The following is a 19,250-nucleotide window of genomic DNA, read 5'->3' on the forward strand; positions in this document are numbered from 1 at the left end:
ACTCCCGTGAGGCCACGCGGCGCCTGGCGGAGGGGGCGGGGCGGATGGGGCAGGGGGCGGGGCCTCGGCGCGAACCCCGCCCCCGGCGCCGCCGGCCATTGGCGGCGCCGCCGTTGTCGCTGGTGACGGCGGGACGCGGCGGGGCCGCGGCGCGAGCGGCGGCCTCAGTCTCAGTCAGCGGCGGCGGGGAGCCGCGCGGGGGCCGGGGGGGGGGGCGCGCCGGGGGCCATGGGCGGCCGCGCCGGGGCCGCCGCCGAGCGGTAGGGCCGCCGGGAACATGGCGGAGAGGTGAGAGCCCGGGGGGGGGGGCGGCGGCAGCGGGGCGGGGGGGGATGAGGGTGGGGGTCGGCCCCCCCCCAAGCAGCCCACACACCCCCTCAGCGCCCCCCCCCCTCCCCACAGGCCCATTCCCGCCGCTGTGGGGCGGTGAGGAAAGGGGGGGGTGTCGAAGGGGCCCCTTTGCGCCCTTCTGGAGGGCGTTTATATCCCTGGGGGTGGGGAGCCCCGAGGGCTGGGAGCGATGTCGTGTGTGTGTGTCCCCCCCCCCCCCCCCGCCGTGGTGGCTTTTGGTAGGGTGTTTGCGCCCCTGGGGCTGTGGGAGGGTTGGGGGGGGTGAAGGGTTGTTTTCTCCTCTTTGCCCTTCCCTGGTTCCCCCCCCCCCCCCAGGTGCGTGGGGTGCAGGGTGGGGGGTGCTGGTGCTGCTGGGGAGGGAGGGGTGTCAACCCCGCCTTGATATACACCGGGGTGTTTGGGGGGGGGGTTGGACCCCCTGCGATCCCCCCGTGGGGCTGGGTCGCCTCCCCCCACCCCGGACTGGGTGTGGGGGGGGGGCTGGTTCTCAACCCTACTCTGCCCCCCCTGGGGGGGGGGGCTGCATCCACCCACCCGGCTCCCTGTGGGGGTGTTGAAATGAGGGACGGGGGGGGGCTGGCTCCAAACCCCACCCTGGTGGGCGCAGAGGTGCGTTGGGAGGGCTGGATCCCCACCCCACCCCGCTCCCTTTGAGGGTGTCGGTGGGGGGGTTACGGAGGGGCTGGATCCCCCGTCCCTGCTCCCCGTGGGTGTGCTGTGAGGATGGATCACCCCCTACCTCGCCTCACCTCCCCCCTGCCCCCCCCCCCGTGGGTGTGCTGGGGGGTTTTGGAGGGGCTGGATCCCACCCCTGCCCCCCCCCCCCGTGGGTGTGCTGGGGGGTTTTGGAGGGGCTGGATCCCACCCCTGCCCCCCCCCCCCGTGGGTGTGCTGGGGGGTTTTGGAGGGGCTGGATCCCACCCCTGCCCCCCCCCCCCCCGTGGGTGTGCTGGGGGGTTTTGGAGGGGCTGGATCCCACCCCTGCCCCCCCCCCCCGTGGGTGTGCTGGGGGGTTTTGGAGGGGCTGGATCCCACCCCTGCCCCCCCCCCCCGTGGGTGTGCTGGGGGGTTTTGGAGGGGCTGGATCCCACCCCTGCCCCCCCCCCCGTGGGTGTGCTGGGGGGTTTTGGAGGGGCTGGATCCCACCCCTGCCCCCCCCCCCCCCGTGGTTGTGCTGGGGGGTTTTGGAGGGGCTGGATCCCACCCCTGCCCCCCCCCCCCGTGGGTGTGCTGGGGGGTTTTGGAGGGGCTGGATCCCACCCCTGCCCCCCCCCCCCGTGGGTGTGCTGGGGGGTTTTGGAGGGGCTGGATCCCACCCCTGCCCCCCCCCCCCGTGGTTGTGCTGGGGGGTTTTGGAGGGGCTGGATCCCACCCCTGCCCCCCCCCCCTGTGGGTGTGCTGGGGGGTTTTGGAGGGGCTGGATCCCACCCCTGCCCCCCCCCCCCGTGGGTGTGCTGGGGGGTTTTGGAGGGGCTGGATCCCACCCCTGCCCCCCCCCCCCCTGTGGGTGTGCTGGGGAGGTTTTGGAGGGGCTGGATCCCCCCCCACCCCTGCTCCCCGTGGGTGCGCTGGGGGGTTTTGGAGGGGCTGGATCTCCCCACCCTGCTCCCCGTGGGTGTGCTGGGGGGTTTTGGAGGGGCTGGATCCCCACCCCGCTCCCCGTGGGTGCGCTGGGGGGGTTTTGGAGGGGCCGGATCCCCACCCCACTCCCCGTGGGTGCGCTTGGTGGGTTTTGGAGGGGCTGGATCTCCCCACCCTGCTCCCCGTGGGTGCGTCGCGGGTCTATGGAGGGGCCTGGATCCCCACCCTCCTCCCCACGGCATCACTGGGAGGTTTTAGGGGCTGGCTGGACCCCTGCCACCACCACCCTGCCCCTCCTAGGGGCACTGCGAGGTTTTGGATGGGCTGGTTTCCCCCCCCCCCCAACACACCCTGCTCCCCGCGGGATGCAGCAGGGAGGTATTTTTACGGAGGTGTAAGGTGTGGCAGGGTGAAGGGTGCGTGGCGGCAGGGGAGGGGGGACGGGGTGGTGTTCGGGGGGGTGTGGATGCCGGGATGTGCTGGTGGGGAAGGGCACGGGCAAGGCTCGGGGGGCTGGGGGGGGGGTGGGCTGCGGGGCTGCAGCAGGGCGCGCGGCAGCGGTGGGGGGGGTGCGTGTGTGCGGGAAAGGGCCGAGTTGTGGTGTTTGTGCTGGATCGGGTTTTATTTATTTCACGTGTGCGGTGGATTGTGTGCCGCTGGTTGTTTTTTTTCTCTCCGCTGCGCGCTGCTCTGCTGCTTTCTGAGACCTGCATTCTTGGGCTGCAAAAGCTGCAGGATGGGGATTTTTTTTTTTCCCCCCTCCTTTCCTTTGCGATAGCAATTTAATCAACCCTTGGATGACCTCTACAGATAAAACCCACAGCTGCTGTGCTCCAGGACCTCACCTGGCACAGGCAGCTGGGTGGGCTTTAAAAAATAAAATAAAATAAATGAATAAAATTTGGAGAGCTTTGTTGTGTGAGCTCTCGGGTACGTGAGAGCAGCAGGTGGCTTGAGCAGGGTGTGCCTCTGACTGTGTATGTGTCTGGACCAGTAGTAAATAAGGTGTGGTGCCGTGTTTCGGCGCGTCCGGCCATTATACGTGGTGGTGTCGTTTCTGCTGCTTTCCACGGGTCGTTGACTGATCTCCTCCGTGAAGCGTGTGCCCAGGCAGTAGCTGCGGCTGAGTGTTAATATACCACATGATCATTAAAACAGTGTGATTGCACCTTGCTGAAAAATCTGTTGCCTTCATTTGCAGTGATGTTGAGAGCTAATTTCTTTGGTGCTAGGGGGAACCGACACCCTCAAGATTCAATCAGCTGGCTTCTGAAAACTGTCTAGCTGCTGACTTTGGGGAGGGTGGGGGGGATTGACAGTGCTTTGCATTTGGTGCTCATGGACGTGAATTGTTCTGTGGATGCGAGATGTTGGCTCTAGCTGGGCTCACGCCTGCGGGATCTGATCTTACGTTGGCGGATAAATGCCTCTTGCAGCTCTGTTGTCGAGTATTGTTCCACGGCTGGCGCTTTATTTTGTTTTCTAAGTGAGAAGCTACTTATTTCTTCCCCGTGCCTTCAGATGGGTGCGAGAGGGAAGGCTCACGGTGTCTGGTGGTGCTGCCCGTCTTCCACTCGAGGGGAAGCAGAGACACCTCCCGTGCCAATGGGGATTTCACAGATCCTTGTCCATCGGCACCAGGAGGCAGAGACTGCTTTTCTGCCTGTCTTGGCCAGCGCGTGCGCTCAGCTGATCAGGAGCAGTCTTCTCTGCCTGAAATCTGGATTAGCCTAACTCCGTGCTAGAGTTTGAATCACTTATGGCAGAATACCTAATTCCGTCAGTACCTGGGATGGCTCTCAAGTCTGAATCACTGTCTAATGTTAATCTCAATGACTTGAGTTATGCTAATACCCATGGGACAGACAATTTCAGTACCCTTCCTTTGGGAAGAAAGGCATGTGTTGAGGCCCTGGATGCCTAGTGAAATCTTTGGTCTGATGCTTAAGGAGCTGCTGACAGGGTACTTCCCACTGAAATCTTTGGTTACTGTATTCTTCTTGCTGCAGATCAAGACAAGCCCAGGTTTAGCCTGTCTGTGAGCCATGTGTCTTCATGCAGCTCTCTTCCAAAGAAGCCAGAGATGGATTCAAAGGAGCTTTTCAAAGAAGGCTGCTAGCAAGACATCAAGTCTAGTCAGTGGGTTAAAAAGAGGGGAGGGAACAAACTTGCTGTCCTTCGGGTAGAATTAGTGTTGCTGAAATAAGAGTGCCTGAGAAATGCTTGCAGCTGAATTCATGTGATTTATTGTTAACTTCACTTGAGGTGCCTGTGACTGTAATTCCTGGGTATACTCTACATAGCTTAAACTAGGTCGTTAACTATCCTAATAAGAGCAGCAGAAATGCCATAGTCTCCTGTAACCTGCAGCGCTGAGAGAGAGAAAGAGGTTGCAGCTGGTTGGCCAGGAGCCCAGAGCTTCATAGCTTACAACTGAATAAAAGGTAGGGTGAAGAGGTACAGCAGGGTAGGTTAAATGTATATTGTTTGGGTACCGGCTCTCTCTTCTCTGAGAGCGCCCTGCTTTTGAGTACTTGGGACTTGCTGCTGGCATGCTGTGTGTTGCTGGTGAGAGCAAGGAGGGGTCAGAGAAGGAGAGGAAGCCTGCTCAGGGCCTGGACTGCTGAAGGTTGTCTGAATAACGACTGATGCTTCATTTCCTGAAGAAGTTTTACAGATGCCAGTGGCAGTGAGCATGTGTGACTTGCTTGTGTCCTGTTGGCACAGGAGCCACTTTCCGTACTGGTTGCAACCATTAAGTGGTTTTTATGGTTAGCCCTGAACAGCTGCTGCAATTGTGAGGTTTAACAGTGATGCTGGGAGTAATCTCAACCAACTTTATGAAGATTGATAAAGATGCGTTTACATAAGCTACAAACCTGGCAACATAAGAATAGTGAGATGCTGCAGGTTGTATTGATAACAAGGCAGGTTTTCTACTCTAATTTAAAAATATATCCGTTCTGGCTTGTTCGTCCCAGACTATATTGGCCTGCGATTGTAAGATACAATTGTGTGAGTAGTAAGATAGCATCATCAGGAGTACAGGGCCTAGACCTGATGGCTGAACAAGCCTCTCCAACCTACCAGCTAGTTATAGGTTTTTCAGATGCTTTAGATAATATGGTCGAATCCCAGGTATGGTCTGTGTCAACTGCCTGCTTTTCCAGATGCCTGACTTCTGAAAAATGGAAAAGTAACAGCTATGTGCATGCAGTCAGTTTGACATCAGACCTGCTGAGCATATGTTGCCAAATTTCTCTGTGCAAGCATAGTGCAGCTCTGCTGCACATGCAGTGAATGTGATGCAACTCTTGTGGACCTGATGCATTTTGTCTTACTTAACTCTTCACAGAGCTGCTCTTCCACCTCTTCAATATTAAAAACTGGTGAAATCTGGGGCAGTCCCAACAACCTGTCTGTGCATATCTCTGTCTTTAGAACTGTGGCTTTCATCAGTTGAAAGCTTGCCTCATTCCCTGCGGTTGTAATATCTTCCTCCCCCACCCTCCAATTCAGACTCAGTCCCCAAAATCCTTAAGCTGGTCCTAGCAAGGTAAGGGAAATCCAGGCTGTGTGTTGGGCACTTCCTGCTGGACTGAATGTTATTGTTCCCTAGAGAAATGGTAGAGCCTTGCTTGCTGAAATATTTCAACTTAGATTGGATAAGGTATCAAAAATGTGTCATCTGGGCCAACTTGACCCTTCTTTGGTAGGTAGATGGAGCAGGTCTTTTGCATCATGTAGCTCCTCTTTAATGGGTGAGCCTAATGATCTTGAAGTCTTTCTGAGGATAAGATGGAGCTCTAGGCAAGGAGTTGTTCTCAACTTCATGCTTGTTTGAAAGCTGTATGAGGTGCTATCTTGGAGGCTTAAGTGAATCTAGTGATCTGTACCTGGATCTGAAGGTGTCCTACGTTGATCTTGAACAAGTCCCTTAAGCTGCATGCTGTTGGTTCCTGCCACCAGCTGGGGACTGCGATCTGGTTAAGTGTTTGTGGAATTTCAAGTCTTGAGCACTAGAAACATATAGCACGTTGGTGTAAACAACCTTCCTGCAAAGTAGTTGCTTTAGATAGTCCCAGTGGTGTCCTGGTATGCCTTCTGCAGTTCAGCTCAACTGAATTGACCATTATCTATGATCAGTCAACATAGCTAGTTTCTGCTCTGACTTCTCTATCTGTATGAAGGCTAGTCAAGCCAAAGATTGAGGGCAAATCTTTCTGGGTTAATGTTAGGTACAGAGAAACTATTATCTAGACAGCAGACATACCTACACCTCAAGAGTAGGTATCTTGGTTTGGCCAGTCTCATTATGCGAGGCGACAGGTTCGGGTAACGTGCATTTCTCAAGCCATTCCATCAAGCTGTTCTTCATATCAAGTCCGAAGACTTGTGATGTTTTTTTCCTCTTGCAAGAGATGTGAGTTTTAGAAGCTCACCTCTAGTAACTTGTGAATGGACATTATTTAATTAAAAACAAAAACCCCTAACAACCTTTAAACAAAAACCCACAAACCAAAACGAAACCACTAAATACAACGGAAAAGTCTCTAGTGACTGGGCTGATTCCAGAAGTAAAATTTATGTATGAGCTAGTAGGACTGCAACTTCCTTGACAGTGTGGTAGAGCTGTTCAGGGGACTGGCTCTAGGGCGATGGATGGTAAATCATTAGGTATAAGACTTTTAGGCTTGACTGTAGCCGCTGTCAGTGCATAGCAGCATTCAACCCGTGCATTTTCATGGTATGCTTATTTGGACGTGTTTGCCCCAGACAGTAAATACCAGCGGGAAGTTCATTTTGGCTCCTGCTTAAGATCATTAAAAATGTTACGATGACCTCTTCCCTCCAGTGTGTTTAAAAAATAATTTATTGTTCCTCTCTTCAGCAGCCTTCTGCATTTTTGCTTCAGTGATTATTTCCTTACATGCTCTAGATAACTCATTGAACCTAGACCTCTCCTCTTCATTCTCTTTCTCTTCTCTCTTCTGTAATACCTTTCCCCCCCCTTTTTTTTTCTTCCCTTCTCTCCACTTTGCAGCTAGTCCAGGCTGGCTATTTTTAATTCCAGCTGCCAAGAAGCAAGTGAGGGATAAATCTACTCCAGGTGTGAAGGGGAAGCACTAGAGCATTTTTTAGACAGCCTCTGTACCGCACCCTTTAAATCAGATGTTACTCCTTGAAGTGCTTGTAGAAACACCCAAAGCTGGCCTTTCTCAGTTTACCAGCTTCTGGCTGGCAATGCAAGAACCACATTGTGCTCTTATGATGGGAGGTGCCTTGTTTCTCAAATCCCTGCATCCCTCCCTGTCTCCCTGGCCTTAATAGATCTGGTGATTGCACTTATTTTTCTCATGTTGTTCAGGGGCTCCTGACCCTTAAATGTTCTCGCAAACCGCTCTTTAAGAGGCACTTCCCACAGATGCCCCTTTTTTAGGGAGCCAAATACATTGCCCTGACTTTCGGTGTTATCCCGGCTGATTGGCAGGCAAATGGATCTCCTCATCTCTGTGCTCTCAAATGAAGAATGGAAAGGTAGGAAAAACAATGTTTTCAAATTGTTAAAATATTTTTAAGCAATAAATGCGAAGGAGATGCAAACAGGAAGAGTGGGCTCATTAACTGTGACGTGTCGTAACCCAGTCGTGTAATTTAGAGAGCAGAAACAACTACTCCTGCAGTGAAAGATGTGGTATTTTTTGATTGTTGATTAACATCTCATAAAACTTGCAGCAAATGAGGCCTGAAATAGACTGTCAGAGTGAGAAGCCTTTGCTTATTGTATTTTACAGACAGTGGGATCCTAGAAGGTTTTATTCCTGAACTGAACGTTGATTGGAAGTTATGTTTCTGGTATATATACAGCAGAGCTATTTGACTTCTGGTTGATGTTAAAGTTTGGTCATCAGTGCTGACTTCCAAATACAATTTGACTGGAAAGAAAGCCCTTTCTGAGGGCTTTCAAGGAAAGGGGCAGCGTGAGGAGCGAGGGGGATAGTGGTATCTGGGTTTGAATGTGGTGTAGAAGGACAGATGACTGGGAGATTTCCAGTGCTATGGCTGGTGATGGGTTGTGGTGCTTGATACCTAACCTAGAACCTAAGGATGGTTTGCAGGCTGCCTTTGTCTTATGGTAGTGCTGTGCACTGGGGGGCTGTAAAATAGAGCAAAATCCTCAGCAAACATTGGATAAAGATGTGACATTGCATACTGGGAACTTTGGATTTCTGTCCCCGTGTTGTGCTTGAGGCTGGGTATGCTCTGCAGCCTCCCTCATCTCCACCCATTTTTCCAACGCAGTTCTTGATGAGGTGCAATGTGAATTCTCATGCTTTGTGCAGTGTCAGTATTACTTTTTCCTAATAACACACCTGTCCCGCAGTTATTCTTGTTAATACTGCTGCTTTGCCCCTTCTTGAACGTGAACCCTGCACGGATGTGAATGTCAGCTTGTCATCCTTCATACTTGAACACCGTTCCCCATCTTATGGATAGGAGGAGACAAGGGCCTTGACGTGTTAAAGGTGGTGCTATTTAGTACTGGTGACTGGGATCTTAGCTCTCTGGACCATGACTGGTTTTGACCATGCAGTCATCTTTGCTGCCTTTGTACCTGAAGGAGTATAGGGAATGACTACATTCAAGATAGGTACACTCCTTCTGGTGTAACCCTTATAGAAAACAAACATATGTTTGGTCCATTTTTGCTCTTGTCAGATGCGCAGCTTCTGGCCTGCCTCTTCCTGAGGTGATGACATTTCTCTGCCTGCCTCATTGCGTTTTTATTGATCTCCCTCTCTGCTCTGTGCTCTGCTTGAATGTAAATGACTTCCACAGGCAACGTGTTTGGAAATCCAAGCTCTTTGCCATCTAGAAATGTTACTTACTCTGTGAATTGAAGATATAGTGTTATGACTGTATTGATCTTTCTGTAACACTTCTTGCAGGCCTCAGAGCACTTCACACACAGTTGGTAGGGATCATTGCATTAAACAGAAGTGCAATCACTTATTGACTGGAATATGACAGGTTCCACTGTGGAAGAAAAGGATGGGCAAAAGGGTATATTTGGATAAGCAGTGGAATTTGGGCTACTGGATGCTACCCACATGGTGTTTGGACAAAGAGTCTCTTTTAAGGAGTCGAAATCCTTTAAAGACTACATATGGCTTGTGGTCTCTGAAACAGCTACACGTTGTCCCTGGCAGCTTGCAAAGATGCTGAGTTACACATGGACTCAAAAGGGAAAATGCTGCTTGAGTAGTCCGTCTTGCCTGCTTTCGATATGCTGAGGTTTGTTGACATCCAGCATCCATCTATTAAATTACTCATGTTGAGGAACGTATCACAAGCTGGTCAAGCAGAGTGCAGAGTGTACACACAGGACTTTGGATGATACATGGATGTTTCATCAATATTATTAGTAATTAAGCTATCTCTTAAGTGCTTTCTGAATCCTGTTGACATTCTGAAGCTGACTTTCTGCATGTTATAGAGTTCTGCTTTGTTAGCCTCTTTGCTGCCTTTAACGTGTGTATTCGTGAATCCATATCCCCTCAAAGGTGGGAGCAGGAAAACTCTGTAGAGCCTTTTCCATGTTCTCAGTGCACTGCAACCACTCAGGGCTTAAAAAAATAAAACAAAACACAAATACATCTTGTTCTGGCAACGCTTAAGGTGGTTAGGAACATTTGGGAAGAATTACAAAAAACAGCAGGCAGAAAATCAACGTTTGGAACAGAGCAGTTGAGGGATTTGGGTGCACACACTGGATATATGCATCTGACCAAATCAGCAGGCTCCTAGAGACACATGTGGTTTCCTTCCACTTCCCAGAAAAGCAGTGGGATTTGGGTGAAACAAGCACACAGGATTGTTTGCGGAGACTGCTGGACTCTGATTCCTTGCTTTGCATCTACTTGACTAAGCATGACCTCTGCTACTTGCTGCTTGGGGTTTTTGAGCTGAGATCATGTTTCAGCACTCGCTGGAGTTAAATCCCGTTGCTATGCGGAGACAGGCTGAGTCTGAGGGGCGAGGAGAAGGTTATTTCCTACTGTCCCTGAAAGCCTGCACCGCTCTGGCTGTTGCAAAACAGTGTGTGGGTGGGAGCCAAGAGGTTTCCTAGGTCACAGTAGCTACCTAGTACTTCTGATAATCATCTCCCAAAGCATATCCACAGCATTGGCAGCTGAACACCTAAAGGAATGGTTCACGTAGCAAGCTCTGTTTTTAATGTAACCTTCCTTTCCAAGATGGGAAGGAGACTGAGACATGAGAGATGTGAATCCCATCCGCTCTGCAACATTCCCAGCGAGTTTGTTGTCCTTCTCCTTTGTGGCAATATATCCTGATGCTTGTTCTGAAAGGCAATACTTTCTTTGCCTCTCAAGTTGCTAAGTACCCTTCCCTTTAACTTGTTGACCTCTATGTAAAGCCTGCTCTGGAGTGACTGCTCTTATTTTACGTTCTGCGTCCAGGATTAAAATCAAAGCACTGGAATTGTTGTGTAAGGACTTAGTTCTTTCTCTGCCAGGATCTGGGGAGACCAGGGAAGGTGCTGCTTTGGTTTCTTGCACTGGGCAGGATTTGCCATTTAGAAGGCTTTCTAAGGTTAGGCATTGGGACTGACTGAGCAAAGGGCCCCAAGGGTGTATGTCTGCAGAAGACTGCAGGCAGGCATGTTTGCTCTGCATATGCCCCAGGCCGGCTTGCTTGCAATCTAGCTCTGGTGGAGATGTGCAACACCGAAAGGGAGGTGCTGGCCCTCAGCGAAGCTGATTGACTCAGGCTCTGCCTCGGGTGGCCAAGATGCTACTGCCGCTTTCTGGTTTGTAGCGGGCTCAGTTTGGGCAAGGTTCTCTCATGCTGACTTACAATATCCCATGCAGATGACGTGAGGATAGAGTAGCTTACGTCATGATGAGCATGGTCCTAATTGAGTGTGGCTTGGTAAAATTGAGCAGTGGGGCAGGAGGAGCGTACGGGAATCTCTTAATTTCTTCTGTTTCAGATGAAACTGGCTTTCTCCCTCGCCCCCTTACCCTCCCTCCCTACTGCAGAGAGCTTGCAGATCCCTTCTTTCACCTTCTGTGCCATTTTGAAGAGGTGCTGTTGAAGCTGTCAAAGCTCCCAATAGCACTGCTGTAAGGCTGTAAGGAAAAATTGCAAATGAATACATCAACACTGCTTTCATTTAGAAGCCCTTTTTTTTTCCTTCTAGTTCTGCATATCTAACATCTCCTTAACGTCACCTTAGTAATCCACATTGTAGTGTGACTGTTCAGCGTTGTCTGCTGTATGAAAGTAGGGTGGCGCATGTGTTTGAAAAGTATATCCTTGCCCCCACCTGCCCCCCAAAACTCTGTGGTTTAAATAACAACTTTGCATGTTTTCTGTCTTAGACTTTTGTTAGAAGGAAGGTAACTGTTCAAGGTAAACAGTGTGCATAGAACTTCAAATCATGACAAGCGCCTCTGCAGTAATTATTTTTCTGTCAGACTTGAGCTTGCCTAAACAATGCACCTTTCTTCATGAGCTGGATGGGAGAAAGGTGTGTGGACAGGGCTTTTTATTACAAATAGAGGCAGAAATAGGTTCTGTAGGAAGAGAAGACTTGTTCTGAATGTATTGAATAGGGCTTTAAAGCCAACGCCTGCCTTAAAATCTGTTCTAGAGATTCAACGACTTGGTCGTTACAGCTTTTCTTAAGAACAAACTGCTTCTTGGTAGACCCCTGCATATCTGCATTGCTTCTGCTTCTAGTGATGGTGGCTCTCTTGATGAACAATGATCAGAAGCAGGACTAGGTAGCTACTGTAACCGAAGAAGTCTTTTGTTCTCCACCCACACGCCCCCTTCCCCATTTTCTTATCTCATACTGTGCGATTGGTTTCCAAGCTGAGGTAAGCGTCCGAACAAGAGCAGCTCTCCTTTAATTGGCTCAACAGTATCAAGAAATAGGTTCTTATAGTGGAGGATGAAAAGTCAGGCCTGGGAATGAGGTTGACTGTTGACTGTTACTTAAAGTAGAGCACAGGATGAGGTTGAAGAACGCTTGTGTGGAGAAGGAATCCTACAGAAGGAACGTAGGATAATGTAGTGGGGGAAACCAGGATGGCTTTGTTGTCTCTATCCCCACCATCCAGTTTGTCTTCAGTAAAGAACAGGAGACTAATGCAAACACTTAGTTAAAACCAAGCTTGGTGTGCAGGAGGAACAGGTTTGGCAGCAGCACCCTCTGTTGTGTGGTGGTTCTTTGTGTAGGAAGCATCTGATCCAGATCTGTAAGCCATGGGTTATATTAGTCTCACTGTGGCTGCCTTATTTCCCCTGGCTGATGCTGATAAGCATGTTTTCGAGTGTCAAAATCAAAGACGGTTAGGGGTGGTTCTCCAAAACACGAAGGAATGTGTGGCTACAGTTTATGGGCAGGGGCTATCCATTTTGGCTGCAGTGCTTTTGTGAGTAGTCTTGCTTGAGCCTACCAGAATACGGATGAGCTTTTCAGCTTTCGCCCATGCAGCACTGCAGGCATTATTTGTCTCTGTTTCTTGAGCATGTTTCTGTAGTAAATCAAAGCATCTTATAAGCAAATGGAGAAAGTCTGTAGGCCATCTGAATACTGAGATCCCTAGCCTTTTAGTAATAGGGAAAATATAAAAAACTGTAGATACTTTTGGCGTACCTGGGGGTTGACCTGCTGGAAAGTAGCTGTGCCGAGAAGGACCTGGGTGTGCTGGTGGATAACAAGTTAATTGTGAGCCAGCAATGTGCCCCTGTGGCCAAGAAGGCCAAAGGGATCGTGGGCTACATTAGGAAGAGTGTTGCCAGCAGGTGGAGGGAGGTGATCCTCGGCCTCTCCTCAGCCCTGCGGAGGCCTCCCCTGGAGTACTGTGTCCGCTTCTGGGCTCCCCACGACAAGAGAGACATGGCGCTGCTGGAGAGAGTGCAGCGGAGGCCTACAAAGATGGTGAGGGGACTGGAGCATCTCTGCTCTGAAGAGAGGCGGAGAGAGCGGGGCCTCTTTAGCCTGCAGAAGAGAAGCCTGGCAGGCGATCTCCTCCATGTGTACAAGTATCGGAAGGGAGGGTGTCAAGAGCACGGGGCCAGACTCTTCTCCGTGGTGCCCAGCGACAGGACAAGAGGCAACGGGCACAAACGGGAACACAGGAAGTTCCATGGAGAGATGAGGAAAAGCTTCTTGACTGTGAGGGTGACAGAGCACTGGAAGAGGTTGCCCAGAGAGGTAGTGGAGTCTCCTTCCCTGGAGATGTTCAAAACCTGCCTGGATGTGGTCCTGGGCAATGTGTTCTAGGTGACCCTGCTTGAGCAGGGAGGTTGACTAGATGATCTCCAGAGGTCCCTTCCAACCTAAACGATGCTGTGATTCTGTGATACTCCTGGCATATATCTCTCTGTCTACACCTAGAACACAGGGATAACGCATCTGAAAGTGTGCTTGCAGGTTATACTGTATAAATTTTGTCCGTATGGAGTGCAAGTATCTTCCTTTAATCCTTTTAGCTAGGGAGAAAGCAACCTTTGGGGGTGCAGTTTAGCAGGAACACCTACATATTTCTAGTGGTTGAGTAGACTTGCTTTATAGGTCTTGTATCTCATAGTGTAACTGCATACTTCAAAGCACCCTGCCAGTAGTTGATGGCAAGGTGAAACTTCAGAATGGGAACATATTTACTTTGCATTAGTATGGAGAACTGCAAACATATGCATAGCTGCCTGGACAGTCAAACCTGAAACAAGAACATTTCATTTTGGCACTCTGGGGTTAGATGCTACAAGTTAGTTTCACAGCTAAATAGCCTTAACTTAAGAGAAGTCCCTCTCTGATTCAGATCCCGCTGCCAGTACTTCAGTTTTGATTCCCTTGGTTGTTCACTTGCACAGAGATGAAAGAAGTAGAATACCAAAATGGGGAAAATTGAGGAGTGAAAGGGAAGGGCTATGAAATATATAGCAAGTGTATTTAATATGCTGGTGCCATGATGAGAGCACAGATGTCCTGGAGCTGTGTGGTTTTGTTCCGTTCTGGAGACCTTGCAAGTTCGTAAATGGGGCATACAGAGGATAGTGGGGAAGGCTGCAAATCTGTGCACAGAAGTATCTTAAATATTGCTAAGTAGCCGTTATTTTCCCATTCCCTGAGTGCTATCTTAATCCTACATTTTGCTGAAATATAATTGCCGTGCTCTTCTGCGAGTACAAACTCCTGGAAGATCTTTATCCTGGAGCTATGTGAAGGCTGGTTATCTCCTGTCTTTTAAAGGCTGCCTTTGTGGGAGGCAAAGGCACAGCTCCCTCCAGGAGAGAGAAGGCTCCCTTCCCTTCCTAGTGTGGACCCAAGCTAGCAGGTATAATGAATTTATGGACATAATAACTTGGTGCATAGCATTCAAAGGTATATGCACAGAGTATGTCTAATACTGTTACGTATCCCAGCCCATAGTAAGAAATAAGCCTCCTCCCCAGGAAGGGGAGGAATTGGCTACTCTAAGAAAAAAATCCAATTAACTGCAGTGATCAAGGACAATCGATTAATAACCGTACTCCTGGACTATGAAATTCCAAGAATATCTGTCCATAGTCTCTTAAAAGCTAAAAACATCGCTGTTTGAGCTAGTGTTCTGGTGGCAAGTTTTAACTGGTGTTAACGTAAGAACTAAGGCTGCGTGAAGTTTTGAACCTATCTTGACTCTAGCGGCGTTCCTTGCTGAGATGAGTGACCTATCTGCTTTAGGATCATGTAATTACATTCTCCTAATATCTCCCTGGGAGGGATTTAGACTGGGCATTTGTGCCTTTTTATTACCAAAGTGGTGGTGGTGGGAGGGCGCTATGTAAACCGCAAAGATCAAGTAAAGAACAGGCGACAGCAAGTGGAAGAGAGGAAAGAAATGAGCAATAAATGCCTTAAGCTCTATCATTTGTGTATAGGCACTTAAGTAGTAGGATAATATGGTATACCAGGAAGATGAGTCTAACTGGCAACGTAGAAATGTGGTGGAGGAAAAGGGCATAACTGGAATGTTAAGAGAGAAAGGCATAAACTAGCAAGAGGAAAATGGATGTGAAGGAAGGAGAAGATGCTCTAGGCTACACATCAAATTCGCGTGCTGTGAGAGGGGCACAGAGGCCTTTTGATAATGATAAGGAATGAAGTGGAGTACAGGCTCTGGAGTCAGCGAAGGGGCAGAAGGAAGTTTTAAGTGGTTACAGGGAGGGCACTGACAGCACGTTAGTTGTTAAGTGACTGTTGGGTTCCTAAATGGCGTTTGTATTTAATGCGTTGCCTTTACCTGTTTAATGAAACTCTGGACAAAGTAATTTGAGTGCGATGGTGAAAACAGGGAATGTAACGGTATTTCAGCAAAACTTAGTTCATTCAAGGGAAGTATAGGGAGAGTTAATGCGTCTTCCATTTTTAGCTGTACTTGTCCTGGGAAGTCATGCAATTAAGAATGTCTTCTAAGATATTGAATTAGACAGTACACAAATCACAATTGTAAGAAGTGCTCCCCTGGAGATTTGCCTTAAGTGGTAGGATCTAGACTGGACTAGACACCTTTTATAGGCAAGAGTCTTGAATGGGTCTTATGGAGTAGTGGCAAATACTGGACGTAGTAACAGAAATGTAAATATGTAATACCTCTGTTGAATCACTAAGAGGTACTGCAGAGACTGCAGGGAGCAAGAACAGGATATATATCAGTTCCAATACTGACAAGACTAGAAGGGTGAATGAGTAGTGCGTGTGAGGAAATTATTGAAGATCAGCTTATTCAACGTACTGCTTCGACAGTTAGCGTATGCAGCCATTGGAGAGTCTGAAGGGAGTAGCACCAAGGAGGGGAATGGTGCTGTGTTGCAGTGTGCTCTTCTGTTGCTGTGCCCCTGAAGCCTGCAGGCCAACTTCAGCTGAAGGTTGGCATGGGTAGCTGAACGGTTAGAATTAATTGCAACTCAGAATAATCTGACTTGCACAAAGTGTCTTTTAAATAGTTGGATAAACATGCTAACTCATCCATCTTGCAATCAATCTTAGTATAAAGGATACTGCACTGTTTACTTACGTAGCTTGGAAATAATGCGAAAGGCAATTGCTTTCTAAGCAAACACTAAGATTGTAGAAGACTTCAGCTAAATACTAGAAAGTTCCCATACTTTGCATATCAAGAAAAGCTGTCCGAGCAGGGTGCAGCACACGTTGAAAAGTTTACACCACTGCCTGCTTTCTTCTGGGCAGCTGAAAGTTTCTTCTTGGGGGAGTGCAAGCAACATGGCCAGCTCTACTCCATTTCGCTAGGAGACATGTCTAGGGTTAGTCTCCTTGTGCTCCTCTTCACTGTCGCGTGGCTGGCATTTAGCTAGAACTAGCTGTACTCTAGGCGCTTCTCTTGCCCTTTTTTCTGAACTGCTATTAGTGATACAGTTGGCATTGCCATTTGAAGACCTTGTGGCTACTGCTGTTCTGTCTGCTTCATATAACCAAAAACTCAAAGGGAAAAACTTCAGGTTGGGAAGAGGTATCGTCATTAATCTGAAATAACTGAGAAAAAAGCAAGCTATGTGTTAACTGGCAAGCTGCCGAGGGAAGAGAGGCCGATCGTCCTGAAGAACAGAAAGGTAGTCTGAGGATGACACAGAACAGAGGCAGATATCCCTGATCTAACCTTCCTGATGAACAGTTTAGTAGACAAACACTTGCCTTTAAATGTTTTATATGCATTCAAAGCTGAAAGATGAGATAGTAGAAAGCAGCAAATGAGAGAGAGAGAGACCTTAAAGTAATAGTATCCAGCTCCCACAAAAAATGCAAAAAAAGGGTTCATAGGTAGAAGTCAGATGCTATCTGAAGATGGCAGGTTGGTTTGTTTGTTTTTTAAAGATAATATTAAGCAACCTGTGTGTAATGAACACTTTAATTGGTGCTGCTGTGCATCAGTTCATTTTTTTTTTCAGTCTCGACTAAAGGGTTTGCCAGAGTGAACGAGGAGGGAAAAATAGCGGGCTGTAAAGTGAATGGAATTATTTGAAGGTTAAGTGTCTTTGTTGCTTTAGAAAATCCATCCAACTGAATCTATAGTGGTTACACTATTGCACAGGCAAAATGGATAAAACTTAAACCTACAAAGTAGAATTTGTTATGTGCTGGGCTTTGCACTTTGGTTATAGGTGATCATCAATATCAGGGGAGGAAGATTAAAATAAAGCTCTCCTGATGTTGCTTGTAACTGAAGCTGTACGCTACTTCCTTTCTATGAACGTGTTCTCCAGCCTTTTATACAGACTAAATGCTGCCTTTCAGAGTGAAGCTGTTGAGATACTCGGGATATTTTTGGCTATGAAAGATAATGAAGTCTTAATGCAGCAATCCATTTGATACGGGGAGATCAAAAGATGCAAAGAACTCGAGTTAAAATCCAAGTGTGACAGGACACAGAAATAGAAATGACAAAGTGCGTGGGATCTCATCTGCTAGGCGTTTTCTGCCAAGCAATCCTTTTGTTGTAGGAGCTGGGATATAAGATGGTAGGGCAGCTTGAAGTAAGTCCCTTAAATGAGGAAAAGGGATGGGAAGAATTCCAAAGAGCCTGCACAAAGAAAGAAAAATCCAGTATCTTAGTACTTTGAAATCTCTTCTCATACCTTTCACAGCCAAAAACTTATAAATTTATTAGATTTCCTGGGAGAGGAAAGACGTGCGTGTGGGTGTCCAGCTTGCTGAGGTGACTGCGCTAACGTGAGATGGGGGTGAAACGAGTGGAGACAGCAGCATCGTGACGTATCGTTCCCTTCCCTGCAGCAGCTTGAATTGCTTAGTCAGTGGAGGCTGAACTGCATCCTCTGACCGGTGTTTTTATGGCTCCTTGGAAGGTGGACCTGAGTTTGATTTCCTGAGCCATGCTACTTCATGATATGAAGAAACTGTCTCTTCCCTAAGCTCAGGTCAGCTCAAGTTAGAGGAGGGATCGCTAGTTTAGCTGTACTATTGTGCTAGCTTCTAACGCTTTAATCCATTGTATTTAAGTGTATATCTAGGGGATGCATTTTCTCCACATTCCCTGAGATAAACTGAGTATAGATGTTGTTAAATGCCAAATCTTCCAACCTGATCTGCTAGTTTTGTGTGATTCACTTACTGCCCCCAGTCTTCTAGATGCACTTACTGTTCACAAATTCGGATTTATATCTATTAAAAGGAGGGCGTAAGAAAAGCCTCAGACTGCTTTATAGGGTGGAAATGTTTGGAACGGATTTTTACTTGCAACTCAACTCTCATGTCAGTTGGAGATTGAAAAAGAAGAGTAATTGAAAATATTCAATATTTCATGAGCCATGGTCCCAAGAAAATTTCTAATGCTGCTGTAATGTGATTGTTTTTTTAGAGCTCTCTATTGATTTGTCATTAAAAACTGTCATGCTCTGTGTCCATTGTACAAGGGGAAAAAGCAAATGCTTTATAAATAAATTTGTGAGGACATACAGAGTGCACTTGGAATAATGGCTGGGCAATAGCGGAGCCGCTTATCGGTCCTCACGTTGTGCTTTGGCTGATGTTAATGGTGTGTAAATTTTATTTCTATTTAAAGCCACCGTGGGCCTTAATTTTTCATCTTTCAAGTGTAAGAAGAAAAATGGGGAAGTGGCAGGAACTCTTTTCGGCCTCTGCTTTAAGATGCATCTCACTGCACGTTTACCTGTCTCTCCCCTTCAAATTCTAACCATGTCTGATTACCAGGAACGAGCACGTTTGATACTAAATGTATGTTGCACGCTTGCCTCTGGTTATGGCGCTTGGTACCAGCACCATTTATCAGCCTAAGTAGCAGTAAATTATAAATGTGCTAAAAAAAACCTTGATGTTAAAGAAATTTCCTTCCCCCTTCTCCACTCGTCATCTTGTCTCACTTCAGCTATAATTTCAGCCATGTGACCATGGGTTTTAAGAACCTGGGTTGTTGACTTTGAGACTGGCAGGCAGACTCCATTCCAGCCTGCTGGCTCTTACTGAGGCAGCCCTGAGCTATTAGTGTCCAGAAGGGCTGGAAGGGAGCTGAGTGGGCACGTTGGATGAAGTGATCACTGGCAGAGTGTGGTGAAGGTATTGGTTGGAGCTATGTAGAAAGTGCTCTCTGCTTCTGTTTGTGTCTGGCATTTCTCATTAATCATTCAAAATTTGTTGCCCCAGCCAACTGAAATAGTCTGTTCTCTGGCCTGAAGATTGCATGCTCAGTTGAGGCAGGGCTGCCCAAGTATTTGCCTTTGAGCAGGGCTCTTCTGTCTGCGTGGAGTCT

General features: G+C 48.4%; 1 protein-coding gene across 3 annotated transcripts in view; it reads left to right on the forward strand.

The window, feature by feature from the left end:
- The first annotated feature begins 215 nt into the window (after positions 1 to 215).
- Positions 216 to 19,250, forward strand: part of ARHGAP39 (Rho GTPase activating protein 39) — a 175,290-nt gene continuing 156,255 nt past the window's right edge. For all 3 annotated transcript variants that reach the window (XM_068933527.1, XM_068933530.1, XM_068933529.1), the window contains exon 1: positions 216 to 288. In XM_068933527.1, coding sequence (XP_068789628.1) covers positions 278 to 288 — 11 coding nt within the window. In that variant the 5' untranslated portion in view covers positions 216 to 277. The remainder of the gene's footprint in view (positions 289 to 19,250) is intronic.

The sequence above is a fragment of the Struthio camelus genome, chromosome 2 (assembly GCF_040807025.1).
Source record: "Struthio camelus isolate bStrCam1 chromosome 2, bStrCam1.hap1, whole genome shotgun sequence".
NCBI classification, from domain to species: Eukaryota; Metazoa; Chordata; class Aves; order Struthioniformes; family Struthionidae; genus Struthio; species Struthio camelus.